Source organism: Furipterus horrens, unplaced genomic scaffold, assembly GCF_987537825.1.
Source record: "Furipterus horrens unplaced genomic scaffold, mFurHor1.1.pri manual_scaffold_11, whole genome shotgun sequence".
NCBI lineage: Eukaryota > Metazoa > Chordata > Mammalia > Chiroptera > Furipteridae > Furipterus > Furipterus horrens.
Genome location: NW_028327181.1, coordinates 53145565 through 53161171, shown reverse-complemented (window position 1 = coordinate 53161171; position 15607 = coordinate 53145565). Strand labels below are relative to the sequence as shown.

Below are 15607 nucleotides of genomic sequence, written 5' to 3'. Positions count from 1 at the left end.
TTCAACAGAAAGACATGTCATTGGAAGCCCTGCTTTTTATTAACAAAGCATCGGTGCCTCCAGGTGTCTGTTTTCTTACACTGACCCGCATCAGTCACCCTGGTCCTTGGACTTAGCTCTTTGCCACAGCGGAGGGAGAGCTCAGCCAGAGGAAAGCTGGCCGCCTTCTCTGTCGGACAGTCCGCTGGAAATCTGTTTGGCCCGGAGCAGACCTGAGATTCTCCGCTCACCTGCGGCAGCACAGCCCATTGAAGGAAAGGCTCTGAGGGCAAATATCCAGGGAAGAGCTACACTTACAAATTAGAATATGGGACACGAGCAGGTAGCTTTATGGGGGTGCATTTTCTTCTTTGCCCAAACAGAACGGCGTGAACCTGTCTCAGGTGCTTGTGTGGCACCAAGGCAGGGTAGCAGGGGGCAAGAGAATGCAGGACATCGGACAGGGGTCCTCAATGGGAAAAACAGGGGTTCGCAATGACAGACCTCAAACTGAAGGTGACCCCAGGGGATCAGCATCTGAGAGCATCCGTTTTTCAAAGCTCACACAACTGTCCTGAGTAACTTCTGAACCCGTGGCCTTCAAATAGTATCTTTTACTACAACAAGCAGTTGTGGAGAATTAGAAATTACTTTCCTTAAGTGAAGGAGGTTTTTCCTTTCTATAAATATTCAACCTCTGTGTTTGAAAAACAGAATTCTCAGAGGGCTCATTTCATGGGGGAAAAGCATAAACTCAAGAGGAGGACCCATACGCCACCTTGGAGTGTAGAGCTTTTGCAGTGGATGGAATGATACCCTTTCCATTTCACGAGCCTAAACTGCACGCATCTTTTTAAACTGAAAACCATTCACTTCAGCAACTAAATGTTTCCAACGACTTCTGTCTATAGGGATTAAATTATAGTCCCATGTATTTTCTGGAATTATTTTATTAATCAAACATAAAATTATTATTGTCTATTTCAAAAACCCTGATGAAAACTGTAACTTGAATAATATTCAAGGGTTTTCTTTTGAAGCCGAAAGCCAGCAATTATCGTGCTGGACAAGGCTGTTTTACTGTGGTGCATTTCCTCGGGAGAGGAAATGATTTTTGAGAATACTGAAGCCTTTTTCATTCTCCAGCAGGCCAGCGACACCTGTGCACGATCTTTCTAGACAACAATAAGACTTTTCTGAGGTTTCATGTCATGACCATTTAATTTAATAGCTCTGAGAGTTTAAACAGGACACTAATACCTCCGTTAACTGGCACGACTGGGGACCTGGGGGTTCCAGTTAACTTAATTTTTCCATCCACTAATAGTAACCCATTTAGGCCATGAACTTTCCTCGGCAGGATATAGGGGATCTGGACATCTCTTGGTAGGTATGTACACTTGTATGTCTTGTCTCTCAGTTTTACATTTTTTAAAACAAAAATCTGCATTTTGTCCTCCATAAATCTTCACATTAGTAAACCAATAAGCAACCACATATAAGAGGCCTCCTCAAAAGAGAGGAAGTTTAACTCTGACAGTCTTAGCTAAAGAAAATAAACCTAGTGAAGAAAATAAAATATATTTCTCTCATCTGTGTAGCATTCGTTTAACATTGCCAGCATTGACCTGCACCTGGGGGACAGAAATAAACAATCTGTAGTTTTTTGGGGGGGACCTTAGAAGCTTGCAGTTTACATATAGAGAAAACCAAAAACTTCATAAGATGTGAGAAATGACAAGTGTTTAAAGCAAATGAAATATACTTCTTTGAAATAATTAGTGAAAAAATAATCAATTTAAAGTTGCCCCTCATTTTTTAACCAACAGAATAAGGGCTTATTTATACCCTGACTTCAGTTTTGCAGAATTAGAAAGCTTTGAAAGTTCTTAGAAGTGTAACAGGTAAATGGGTAAAAATAACAAAAAAATGTCTAGTCTGACTTGTGTGGGACCCAAAGACTCTAGGTCCTCCTCAGTCTCTTGTAGTTTTATGTTTTAATTAATAGATGCAAACTCACGGGTGGGGCTCAGTCTCCTTCCCCTGATGGTTTCCAGCAGGCAACCTTGGCCTTCAGATCTTGTTTTCTGTAATACTAGGTTCCAGTCTTCCTGGTTCCCAGCTCCCGCCCCCTGAAGATCCTGATTCAGTGGTTCCAGGACGAGGCAACAGGAATTTGGATTTTTAGTAAGAATATCATGTGATCCTTATTATCAAGAAAATCTGGACAATATGGCTTTGAACAATGATTTGCCTAAGAATGGAGGGCAGGTGGTAGGAGGGAAAAGCAGGTTCCCAGGCCCCAGGATGCGGAGAGTCAGGACCAGTAAAGCTGAGGTTGGGCTTAGAGATCTGCATTTTTAACGGGCACCTCGGGCAACAGGTGGTCAAAAGAAAAGTTGCCCTTGTTGCCGGTGAGCCGCAAACCCTATCCTGCAAGTGTTGCACGTAACCTGAATCAGGAGAGACCAGTGTCGGGATCCGAAGCCATGACACAAAGGGGTGGCAGCTGGGACTTCCCGGTCCCCCTGGGCCCCAGCCTGCTTCCTGCAGGTCCAGATCGAACCTAGATGGGCCATTTCTCAAAGACCTGCCACCAGAGGAAGCCAGGGGAAGCCCAAGGCATTACAGACGGCAAGGTGTCCGTCTGTCCCTGCGTGGCGCAGATTGAGGGTGCGTATTGGTGCAACTCTGGTAGGGATCCCTTTAGGGAAAGAAACACAAAGTGGCAAAGTGTCTTTTGGAATGGTCTCTGTCTGGTTATATCATGCCTGAAAATCGCAAATGAAATGATTACACGTACCATCGCCTGGTCATAAATGAACACATTGTTTACTACAAATTCTGCAGAAATAAACCTGTCTTCACATACAGTTGCTAAGGCATTTGTGCTTAGAAAAACAAATACTTTAAAGACAAACAATACCTTCATATTTTCCTTTCAGAAGTGACTAATTTACTCAATACCTCTGAAAAGCTGTAATGGACTTCTGGAATCCCCCATTACTTACTGCTTGTCACCCTTGCCAACAACTATATGAGCCTCTCTGGGAGTGCCGAGGGAAAAAGCAGACTTGGTAAAGCTGAAAAAGAGAGAAAAATAGGGCAAGATCACAGAAGGGATAAAAAGAAAAAACTCCATCTGAATGCTTCCCCATGGAGTCAGTTACGTTCTGTCCAAATGGTTGAACTCCAAAAGTACCTCAGCAGTTCAGCTGTCTTGATTTCAAACGTCTGCCCACATGGCTCAAATTTGCAACTTAAATATTCAGTATGAAAACAAAGTTACTTAACTGTTAGCATAGGATTCTTCTCCAAAGGGAGACAGAAAGGCACATGTTTCAGCCCACACACATACACTGATCCTTGACTTCTAAATATCGGCGTACAACACACAATTATTTTGGCTTTGGAAGACTACACTGTCTGCTACGTTGGGGCGGGCAGTTAAAAAAAAAAAAAAAGCTTGTCTTGCACACTGCCAGAGCTGAAGATTTTTATGCATGTAGAGTACAAATGGTTCTTTTTCATTTTGGAGCGAAAAGCGCTTTTTACAGAACAGGTTGTGGGGAGGCTTTGCGTGGTATTTCACTTCAATACATCTTTCAAGTTTGATAGCTTGTAAGCTCATGGCTTTGGTTCTCGTCTTCAGCGTTCAGACAACTCTAAGCTGTCCACAGCAGCTGTGGAGGCCGGGTCTTTGAATGAAATAAAGAAGTAACTGCTTCAGGGACCAAAGGGAAGAGAAAAAAGCCCGGTCCGCTGAACTGCATGGCCCCTCGGGATGTGTGTGGTATGTCTTCCTGATTCATACTTCAGTGCGGTAAAGAGGAACCCCTGCACGATCCCAGAGAACCAGAGAAAGTGTGATGTGGTCGCGAGGGTGTGAGCTGCGAGGGCAAGCCTGGGTTCAAGTTGCAGCTACGCCCAGACCTGCTACAGGACTTTGACAACGGCCTTCACCTCTACGGGCCTTCATCCCTCATCTTCAGGGCGGGACGAGCTCCGCCCCACCGCGTGGGGCTGGGACGCTGGCGGTGTCGGGGGTGAGGCATGGGATGTGCCAGGTCAGGCAAACACAGCAAACCGACACCCCTGGTTAGCTGGGCCCTCCCCAACTCCACCTAAAGGGGGAAAATGGCACCTACAAACCCATAAACCAAAAGGACAGGGGAAGTAGTAGCCAATCAGAAGCGTCAGGGAAACGCTGAAAGCAAACGGACAAGCGCCTCGTGGCTGAGAGTAAAAGAGGAAACAGTGGCCGGGAGTGGCGCGGTCTAAAGCAGGACACGGGTGCGCGGGCTTCCTGGAAAGGCTCAGGGGTGGGGGGCGCCAGGTTAGTTCTGAAGTCAGAGCTAAAGGCAGGGGGCTGGTTAAAGGCCATGTGAGGACCTTCACGTCCCAGGTCCTCACCACCCTCCACAAGTAGGCAGACTACCTCTTCACTATCCTCTCAGAGGCAAACGGGACCAAGGGGGTTCTAAACACGGGGCAACAGGCTCAGAAGAAGAAAGTGATAAGGCAGAAGGCTGGAAACACGGAGATGCAATACTGGTTTTCCAGGCAATGGGGCGCTGCAGCCCCACCCCCACTGGGCTCCCCCACACCGAGGGATGAGCCCTGCTCGCCAGGCACAAAGCAGAAAGGAACGTGCCCTTTGGGGTCCCCAGTAAAAGGACTAGGTCCTTCCCTGCCTGATAATCCTCTTATGAAACCTACAGCTCAACACAGCCCTCACACACCTATAGAGCTTGTACAGGTCTTTTCAGTGCTTCTCTCTTAAACACTGATGGGCAGCCAAGCTTCACTAGATGTCTGATGGAAAAGAAGGCAAAAACCAAAACCACCCTGAGAACAACAGCGCCACCAGGAAAAAGAATTCGGTGAAAAGGTATTGTGCAAAGAATAGCAGAAAACTTTTAAGAAACAATAATATCCTCAGAGATATATTTTATATCTGTAAAACTAGAATAGAATATTTTAAAATCAGAAAGCTTAAGAGTTACAAAAACGAGACAGCAGCAATAAAGACATTCAATAGACGAATGTGAAGATGTAGTCAAAGAAGTGCTCTAGAAGTGAACCAAAAGATAAATAAACAGGAGGTAAAGTTAACAAGGAACACAAGGAAGAAACCAGGAGCCTGATATCATTCCTCTCTCGTGTCCTGTGATGGACAGGATACCTCTTTGGGGGCTTCCCCACGTGACTTCAAGAATATGCTGCCCAGGCGTGGAGAGCAAATTCTGGGAGGAAGGTCTCCCTGCGTTCTAAAGGGAGTATCAACTCAAAAACACGTTGTTATCAAGCAAATAGAGAGTTAGTGTTCTACAAAATCACTGTTAAATTACATGCTTTACTTACTGTAATAAATATTCAGTACCAGGAAAAAGCCTGCCTTTCTTGAAAAAGTATGTTTCTTTTCTACGAGATACTATCATTGTGCAACACATCCCAGTTCCCTTTCTTATGCTGGCTTTTCAGGATTCTATTCTTGGTGCTAGATCTGACACTCAAACATGGTATTAGTTTAGCAATTTGATATATTCTGTTTAGGTTCATGTATACAGTACATTTAAACATTTTCTATTTCTTCTTTAGCAGCTTTGAGATATTATACACACACACATTATACTGTAAGCTACCCCACATATTCTTCAGAGTACAGAGGTTACAACCTATAAATAAAATCTACCCCAGGATAGAATTTGGCCTATCTTTGCTTGTTTGCTCTACCAGATGCTTATATTTCAAGGTGGGGGAAGAAACCAGGCTTTGAATAGTTTGCAAGCCTTGCCCGCCAGTTTTCATTACTTGCTATTTTATCCTTGAGTCTTGGTCTGCAGGCCAGACTCCACAGACTTATCCACTTATGTATGCTGTTGCGTATATTTTGTTGTCGTTTCTAAGGGAAAGTTCTTTCTGAAATCCTCTAGCCTTGAACCAAGTGGGATGGCTTTTCTCCTATGTCCCTGTGTTCCTGGGGGTTGGATACCACCACTAACTGGACCAGAACCAGGACTCGGAACGAGACATCAGAGTTGGGGGCAGATGTGCTGTGATTCCAGGAGGTACAGACCGGGCCAGAGGTGGACTCATGCCAGGCTACCGACTGGGCAATTCCTTTATATGGTCAAAGGATAACTTCAGACAAATAAGTGGATACTAGGTGTCTGAGTCCTATAAGGGTAAGAGTAAAAACATCTTCAAAGTCAGTGATATAGACTCAATCTTGGCGCCAGATGGTGGGGCTTCAGTGTGACTGGCTTTGGAGACCCCCCTGCAGTTTCTGCATGTCACCACCGTGTGGTGGAAGAGAGAGTGGCGGGCACATGGGACTGGCAGGGTTCTGGATCCTCGTTCCTGGTTCTGGAATTCGGAATGCTTTTTCCAAGCCATAGTTCGGGACAAAAATAGAATCTGTTTATTAAACTTGTCTCCTTCATAATACAACACAGACTTCAGAAAGATAGTCATGCAGCAAGTAAAGAGAAAGCACGTGTATTTCCCAGCTAGCGTGCGTGTCCCCGTTGTGCTGCGTTCTGAGGCCTACAGGAAGACGTTTCCTCTCCTGCCTCCCGTGAAAAAGAACCCCCTCTCTAACTCTGACCCTAACCCTACCCAGCTCTCACTGCTGGCTTCAGCTGACGAGGGCTTGCCGAATCCTCTCATTGCATGGCCCTAATCTGCTCCGGAAATGGCAGAGCCACTAAGTCTTCTCTGCACTGGCCATTGCCTGACTCTTTTTCAGAATTCACTCCTCAGTTCCTGTGCCCTAAATCCTCAGACACCCCTACGTTTCCAGTGTCATGCCCTGTACCTCTCTCCCCAAACATGTGGCCTTACTCCTGGACAGAAAGCTGACTCTTTGAAGAGTATTTTCATTCCAGATTAAAGTTAACTGACAAAAGATGGCGGAAAACATGAATGTTTGATAGCTTTCATGGTGGGTATCCATTGGTTAAGCAAATGTACATTCAATTCACCAACATTTTCTTGAGCTGAATCACCACATAACTGCTGGAGACTGTAGCCATATGTCTCCCTGTCTGTTGGCCAAATGAGGAAAAGTAACAACAAACACAACACTTATGTTGTGCCAGACGTGTTTTAACTCATAAATCCCCCAATCTCCAATGAGAGAGATTTCTCCAGGTAAGAAAACAGGAAAGAGGGATTCTAAGGGCCACACTACAACGCTGCGGCAGATGATGGACACAGACTCAAATCCAGAAAGTCAGAGGGCAGAACTCTCACTTGCAACAACTGCATCGGACAATGCTAACCCTAACTCTAAACTTAACCCTAACTCTAACCCCAACCCCAACCCCAATCCCAACCCTAACCCCAACCCTAATCCTAACCCTAATGTAACCTTAACCCAAACTCTAATCTTAACCCTAACCCTAACCCAGCAAAACCATTCCAAACTCTAACCGGTTCAAAAAGGCTTCACAGGAGGTCTGGAACTTCAGAGACTTTTTTTTTTTTTTTTTTAATGAGAGCATTATAACTTGATTATGGGAGAAGGATGATTTACATTTCTGAGGCAGCTTGGAGAATTCTCAGATACTTGGTTAAGGGCTTCTAAGTTTGTAACTACACTGACATAGAAGGTGTGATCAAGTCCAGTGACCCGCCCAGAAGCCATTATTATGGGAAAGGACTCTTTAAAAACAACAAAGGATAGGCAGAGGGAATGTGCAGTACTCAGGGGTGAGTGGGGCAGCCGGGTGGGGTCCTAATCCAATAGGGCCAGTGTCCTCATAAGAAGAAGAAGAGATACCACAGGCTCTCTGTGTCTCAGCACGCCCACAGAGGAAAGGCCACGTGAGGGGGCAGCAAAGGCGGCTGCCTGCAACTCAAGGACAGACCTCACCAGACACCACCTCTGCTGGCACCTTGACCTTGGACTTCCTGTCTCCGGAACTGGGAGAAAATACATTTCCTTTGTCTAAGCCACTCGGCCTGTGGTGGTTGGTTATGACGGCCAGAGTGGACTAACACAGTGAGCCTTGGCCTTGCCATGCCCTGGCCCTGGGCCAGCACTTACTCATCTGGCATGCAGTCTTTCCCATCTGCCCTAGCCACTTTCTCCTTGATGCGCTCACTGCATAAAGAGATTTTATCATAGAAGCCATAATACTTCACTGACTTAATTAAAAAAAAAAAAAAAAATGTCTGTCTGCCCCTACTAGACTCTGGGCCCTTTGAAAGAAGAGACTATCTTATTGAACTTTATATTCCTAGTTCCTGGCACATAGCAGACATTTAATAACTGTTTATGGACTAAATGAAGACGTGAGTGAATTTAGGACATTGTCTTAAAAATGTACATTAGTATAAATGTTATGACATGATTTATTCACTCACTCATTTATTCAACAATCAAGAAGTAAGTGGTTGGGAGAAAAAAGAAGTAAATTGTTAAAAGAGAAGACTAAAAAATAGGGACATTTCTAGATAATGAAGAAATGACAAAATGAGGAATTAGCTGCGTAAGAGAATGCAAATACGTTATCTGTATGAACTACGTAACATGTGGCAGGATTTTAATGTGTAATGGATGTGAAGGATGGCAGGAGAGCGTATGGACTAAGAGAGCTCCATGGCGAGGCACATGGGGTTTGAATCCTGCCTCTGCTAACACCAGTTAGGTGACTTTGGCCACGTTACTGAACTCCTCTGGGCTTCAGTGGCCTCATCTTTTTTTAAAAAACACAAGTTTTACCGAACTGTAACACATATACAGGAAAGTACACAGGCTGTCACGGGAAGAGCTCAATGGGTTTTCTAGTTGCCATGTCTCATAAACGGGGACAATAATAGTACCTGCCATGCAGGGTGAGTGTGAAGGGTAAATGAAGTAATGCTTGTGAAGTACTCGGAATGGTGTCCCAAACATAAGGAGCCCCCCTAAATATCAGCTCTCATTCATTTACGTTGGCTCAATGCAATTGCAATTCTGAACTGGTTCAAACCTTGTACTAGCATTTTTCTTTTTCTTTTAAAAAAAAAATAATTTATTTATTTGTTTGTTTATTTATTTACTTTTAGAGAGAGGGGAAAGGAGAAAGAGAGGGAGAGAAATATCACTGTGTGGTTGCCTCTCACTCGCGCCCCCAGCTGGGGACCTGACGTGCAACCTAGTCATGTGCCCTGACTGGGAATTGAACCAGCGACACTTGGCTCGAAGGCCGACGCTCAATCCACTGAGCCACAGCAGCCAGGGCTGTACTAGCATTGTTCATATAGCCTGGTAATATATACCAGACTTAAGAAAAAAATTGTGACCTGGCTGGTGTGGCTCAGTTGGATGGAGCATTGTCCTGCATTTCATTCCCAGTCAAAGCATATACCTAGTTTATGGTTTTGATCTCCAGATGGGGCACGTATGCCGATTAATGCTTCTCTTTCATATTAATGTTTCTTTCTCTCTCTCTCTCAAAGCAATACACGTATTTTAAAAAATAAGAATAAATAATAATAAAAAATTGTGAATACGATTCCCAATACACTTGTGAATACAGACATTCACGAGTCAGAACTGAATATTAGAATCGCATTATTGCCACTTCTCCTGCCACTCCGGTTTCATGGAGTGACTCTTTGTCTACTTAAAATGCCAAGTAAGCGCAGTTAGAAGCCAGGCTAAAGGAGGCGACAGAATAGATCTGGAAATGCTTCCTTGGTTGTGAGAGAGAGAGAGAGAGAGAGAGAGAGAGAGAGAGAACAAAGACTTCAGCCTCCGCACGTGGCCCCGGGACAAGCTGAGTGAGGTGCAGCTCCGGGAGCGGCAGACCCTCAGTGGCAGACCCTCAGCACTGCTTCCTAGCCAAGGCCAGTCAGGGGCGCCTCCAGGGGGCACCTCCGGAAAGCACAGTTTGGCACCCTGGGGCATGTCAGGCAGTATTCCTGAAAACGTGCTGTCTCCATGTGCCTAACAGGCCAGACCAAAGGGTCGCCTAATAGGGGATTGCCTGATGAGTAAAAGGAAGTCCTTTCTGCTCCCAGATGTCCTCCCAGCACAGGTTCAGGGTGCCCCCAAATTGCACCACCGGAGGAGTTCTGTCATTCTTTTTCTCTGTTCCCATTCTCTGACTCTGAAGTGGAAATATCACTGACAGGGACAACACTTTCTGTCCCCACTATCAGAGCATGAAGGAACTTAGGGGAGCCCTTTGCTCTTGAGCAGAAGAGGGTGGACAGGCAAGGCATGCCGTGACGGAAGGGCGCTCGTGTGAGGACGCGAGGGAGGGGGAGGGGAGCTGCAGAGAGAAGGGGGCACAGGAGGAGCTTCCTGGCCGCTGGACTTTCGCCCAGGGCCAGCCCTGGGTCCCACAGGCACCAATGAGGGTCTGGGAATGAAGAGGCCGATGGAGCAACTAGTCCAGGTTTTCCTAAGTGACGTCCAACATCTTCCACACCCCGTCCCATTGTTGCCTTGTTTTCCCTCTTCCAAGTCCCAGACATACTTCTGTTGTTCAACTTAAAACAACAACACCTTCCCCGCCCCCAAACCTGAGCGGCGTTCACCCTCACAAACAGGCCTCTGCAACTCCTCAGAAGACCCAGGTTCTTCTAAGGAGCAAGGGCAGATGTGGCTTAAAAGAGAGATGCTTGAGGGGAATTTACAGCCTGTGACCAATTAGCCAGATGGGCTAACCTTACCACCTGGTTTTTCTCTTGCCGGGGTTCTGTGAGCTCTCTCTCCCTCTCACTCCCTCTCCATTAGTTGAAGAAGGTCATTTCCCTTTGGCCTAAGGGGCTCCTAGTCGGAGGGCCATCTTGGGTTCACATATGCTCTTGGATTTCAGATGTCACTGGTGACCAGGATGAGCTTTCTCCAACACGCATTTTAGCACGGGCACCGTGACCTTTTCCCCTAGATTCATGTCCCCCCATAGTTTTCCACACGTTTGCCAGCTCCCACTTCGGCTGGTGCAGATGTGCTTACGTGATTAATTCCAAACACATGCTGCAGAGAATGCTGAATCTCCCCGTATCAGCATACCATTTACAAAGCAAACCGAGGAACTTCAGCTGTAAAACCCAGCGATGTGGGACAAGGAGGGGAATGCCTGCCCATTTCTGTGTCCCTTCTTGTGCTGCTCACCAGTGGCTACATTATTTCTTGCTTCCAGCCAGTGGGCCAGGGTTACTTCTCTTTTTAAAAGCAGTCCTTTAGAGTTCTTTGTTACTCTGAATGTAGTGTAAACTCCTTTACTTTCATCTTGGGTTTGCCTCAATCAATGACTTTTTCCAACTCTTGGAGAGGAAGAGGACTTTAAATGGTTATCTAATCGAGATCATTGAACTCAGGCATGGTATGAACATAAATCACACAAGATAAACATTCATCTCTCCAATTTTTACAAATTTCCAGAGTTGAAAATTCCCCAATTGTTTCAAAAGCCAAAGGAATTAGACAGGACACATATTTACAGAGGCATTATCATGCATCACACAGTTGCTTTCCCTTTCAGATGTGGGTTTACTTTCCCAAGAAGAGTGCCATTTGCAAACACAAAACAAAATGACAAATGTCAGTTTTTCTGACCGGCATTTACTTCCCACACAAACGCTTTTTAACTGGCATTTCCTCTCCATCTCTTTATTCTCCTCTGGCTGGAGGAGGCAGTCCATGCTCCCCTTGCTCACATCCTCTCCAGCATCCTCAGAAACCTTACACAAGGCCAGGTTCTTAGCACCACTCCACGAGCATGCTTACATTTAAACCCATGTTGTCTACCACATCCCTCAACAATTCTTCGCCAGGCAAGCCCCAAATTCTTTTTTTGTATACTTGTAATTTCAGATCAGATTGTTGCACTTTCTTCCTATGTTGCTCTTCTTATTTCTGCAAACTGATTCCTTGAATTGTGTAAGAATGACAGACTTACATTGTCTGATATCCATCGTTAGTTGTAAAAGCCTAACAATGGATGGGAAGAGAGTATGCCTTCGGTGTCTAAAGAAACCCATAACATCTAGTACCAGGAGGCATTCAAAATAATTTGAGCGACAGCAGGGTGTGAGATATAGGGTCTCTGAATAGGTAATTCAGAGTTCCCTGGGTTATGTAAAACTACACAGGGAGAAAAGCTTTAAAAATTAGGTGTCAACAATGGATCATTTTTAAAGCTAGGATAGATGATTAAATATGGACATAAAGATATATAAATTAAGGTGGTCCCCCTACGTTTGATGGGGGACTCAAATGTTGGAAAAAGTTTTGTTTCAGGTAACAGCTAATAAGCTTAGTAATCAATGTATGTAAAAAGCTATTATTTCAGGTACTGAAGGTATGACCCACCTTGACCCCAGGAGACCATAAGCAGTTCCACGTTTGTGCCTCGGGAGGACTGCAGGCAATCAGGATGGTATCTGAGCCATTGTGCTCCAGGGTGGGAGGACCACCACTGCCCAGGACACAGACAAGGACCACTGCCCAGGACACAAAGAATGCTGCAGCTTTTATGTGATTAACTTTCCCCCTGAATTCCAAACCCCTTACCTACACTTTTCTTCTTATAAAAAGGTTTCCTTTAAAATGGAATTTAAGACAGTCTGTTAGGGTACAAACCCGCTGTCTTCTCAGATTGCCGCCCATCTGAATAAAGTGTCCATAAAGATCCAATCCCTGTCTCTGCTTATTGGGTCTGGTAGGTGACAGGCATGACGAATGCCGGCTTCTCCAGTTGCACATTGGGCAGAATTTTCCCAGTCCACTACCTATGTCTGTTATTGCAGATCAACTTCAGAATCATGATGTTAAGTACACCCTAAACTCCCTTTGAAATCTAAATCAGATGGTACAAAATTTATATATTAACTTAGGGAAAATCTATATCTCTACAGTGTAAGCCAGCCTGTCTTTGAACACGGCACATCCCTACACTTACTGAAATCTTCTCTCTCTGTAAATAATTTTCCCAGCCAATCAGCTGTCACCCCAACCACCCCGCACACCATGCTGATGGAATAGCTGGCCTGTGCCCTGACCAGAGGCTGAGCCAAACACAATAACCCATGTTTCAGGGACAGATACAAGACTCCAGCCAGCCCAGAAAGAAACCTTCCCATCGCTTTCCTAATTGATGTAAGGAAGGAACCTTTCCACAGAGGAAGAAGGACTTGAACGTGAGGCTGCAAGTGGACACAAGGGGAGAGCCCGTCTGCAGCAGGAGAGTGAAGCCAAAGCAGATACAAGAGATGGAATGCAGCACACACACCCCCCCACCGCCATCCTGAATTTGTAATCTATGATAACCATGCTTATGGATGGCAAGCTCTTAGGGTTAGAGTTCATTGCATGCTCGGAACAGCTGCACCCGTGCTCCTGATGGGGCGAGTTCTGGGGCAAGTTCTGGGAGCCTTGAGAGCAGCCGTGGTTCCTGTGGCTCTTCCTGGGTCCTGACAGACTCAGTTACAGTTACGAGTAACTGCACCCCCTTTATCTTACCTCACCTAGAACTAGGCTTTGAACCTTAGCGATGTTTGATAGTTTTATTCATAGGTCCTACTTCTTGTTGAGTTTCTGTAGCTACTGTTAATGTGATCATTGTTCTTTGTGACATTTTCTAACTGATTATGGGCGCTATCTGAGAAAACCACTTTGCATATTCATTTTATGACTGGTGACGGACTTGGCTTTGCTTTTAGTTTTTCAGCTGATTCTCTTTGATTTTCCAGGGAGAAGATTGTAAATATATACAGACATGATAATAATTTTGATTTCTCTTTATTAATTTGCATACTGCAGAGGCTAGGTTTTCCAATTAATTTTCTCCTTGATCTGATCTCACTTTCTACCATCAAGCAAAATGGTAGCATTTAGCTTGTGATGTTTATTATGTAGCATGATAATGAAGAGCCTTTAATGCCTGCTTTGCACAGCTACCTTTTTTTTAAAACCAAGAACATTCAGTTTCATTAAATACCTTTTTAGTGTCTATTAAGGTAATTATACGGCTTTTTTCCATTTATTAATGTGAAGAATTATGTTAATATATTTCCTAATACTACTTATCACTCTTGAAATTGATTGGCCTTGGGCACAGTGATTTATTCTCTTAAAAGAGTACTGAATTGCTAGTGTTTTATTTATGATTTTTCTTTTTAAGATAATTATATTCGTGAGTAAAATTGGGACTACAGATTTATGTGTATACGTTATCTTTGTTGGGTTTTGATATCAGAGTTATTATAACTTAATAAAGTAAAAATAGGAAGATTTCCTCTTTCTCTATATATTTTGAAAACAGTTTACATAACATGGAAATTATTTCTCCAGGGAAGTTTGAAAGAATTTGCCTATAAAAGTGTTTTAGCCCAGAGCATTTGGGGGAAGATATGTGCTTTTTGTTTTTTCTTTGCCATTAAACCTGACATCTATTTGATTTGTCTTTTTAAATAGATAGCTTTGATATTTATTAATAAATCTATTATTTATATGCATTGAAATGCACTGAACGGCTACCCTCCTCTAAAAGCTATTAATAGCCTTTTCTGACTAAGGTTTGTTACAGTGCATTCTCCACGCTTTAATATCTCATTTGGCCTATTTAATAGTGGTCTGTAAACAAAAAGACATGGGACGTATGAGGGCCTCTCTGTCCTCACCCAGTTCTGGAGTGCCCTGGGACTGCCTTATCAGTGCCCCGTACCCCCCTGCCCAGACCAAGAGCGCTGGCAATGACACTTTTTGTGCTATTAATGACATTGCTTTATATGCTTGATTTTATAGGCCTGCTTTTTGAGGAATTTTTTCCCACTCACACAACTTAATCCTAAAAATTAGGTGGTAGAGGCTGCTTAACAGTTTTTTAAATTGGAATCATGATAATAATATAATTAAATATACTTAGAGATAATGTATATGGAGTAAAGAAATAAGTGCTTCCTCGTAATTTGTTAAGTCTAAGCAAGCTCATGCAGGAATTGGCCAGTTTACTGGAAGGGATGGAAGAAAAACGTCTAGGGCACGGGGGCCTCCCTGAGCTGGAAAAGCCACAGCCTGCCGCCCCTCGAGCGGCGGGAGGTGAGGCTGGGGCGTCTGCGGCCTCGTTCACTGGCTTCCGTGGGAGCCAAGAGAGCGGCTCAGCCCGGCGGCAGAGATCAGGTTTACGGTCATAGCTGCTCAACCTGTCACTCCAGGTAACCCCAAGCAGCTGCCTTTAAAATGGGGAAGACAGTATGAATCCAGCTGGGAGTCAGAAAATCAACCAGAACTACACACAGAAATGGGACTTGAATGCGGGGCCTGGCACAACGAATGAAGTTGCATAATTTATGAAAGAAACCGCAGTCCTCGGGGGGAGTCGGGCAGGAGATACACACAGCTTGCGTTGTAGTTTCGACTACGGGGAGCCACCTCAGAACTTCTCGGAGAAGACTTTCCATCACTCAGAAGTCCTGGCCTTTGCGCGGCACTTAGTGACTGGAGAGGGTTTGGGGTTTCTCCCTTGGGAAGAGGGTGTGCTCTGTGTGTGGAAAAGATGGCTGTGGCTATGCTCGGGGCCAGGCTGCAGGGACGGTCGCTAGATTAGTCCATGGGGACTCACTTTCCCTTTCCTCAACAGCAATAGAGTCCATGCGAGGTGAGCAGGGAGCTAAATTCTCACTA

At 44.7% G+C, this 15607-nt stretch overlaps 1 protein-coding gene across 2 annotated transcripts in view; it reads right to left on the bottom strand.

The window, feature by feature from the left end:
* Positions 1–15607, bottom strand: part of STX8 (syntaxin 8) — a 237052-nt gene that overhangs the window by 24489 nt on the left and 196956 nt on the right. The window contains exon 8 of one of the 2 annotated variants that reach the window (XM_090292518.1): positions 2991–3062. The exons of the other annotated variant lie outside the window; for it this stretch is intronic. Coding sequence (XP_090148644.1) covers positions 3013–3062 — 50 coding nt within the window. The 3' untranslated portion in view covers positions 2991–3012. The remainder of the gene's footprint in view (positions 1–2990; positions 3063–15607) is intronic. 2 annotated transcript variants of the gene reach the window in all.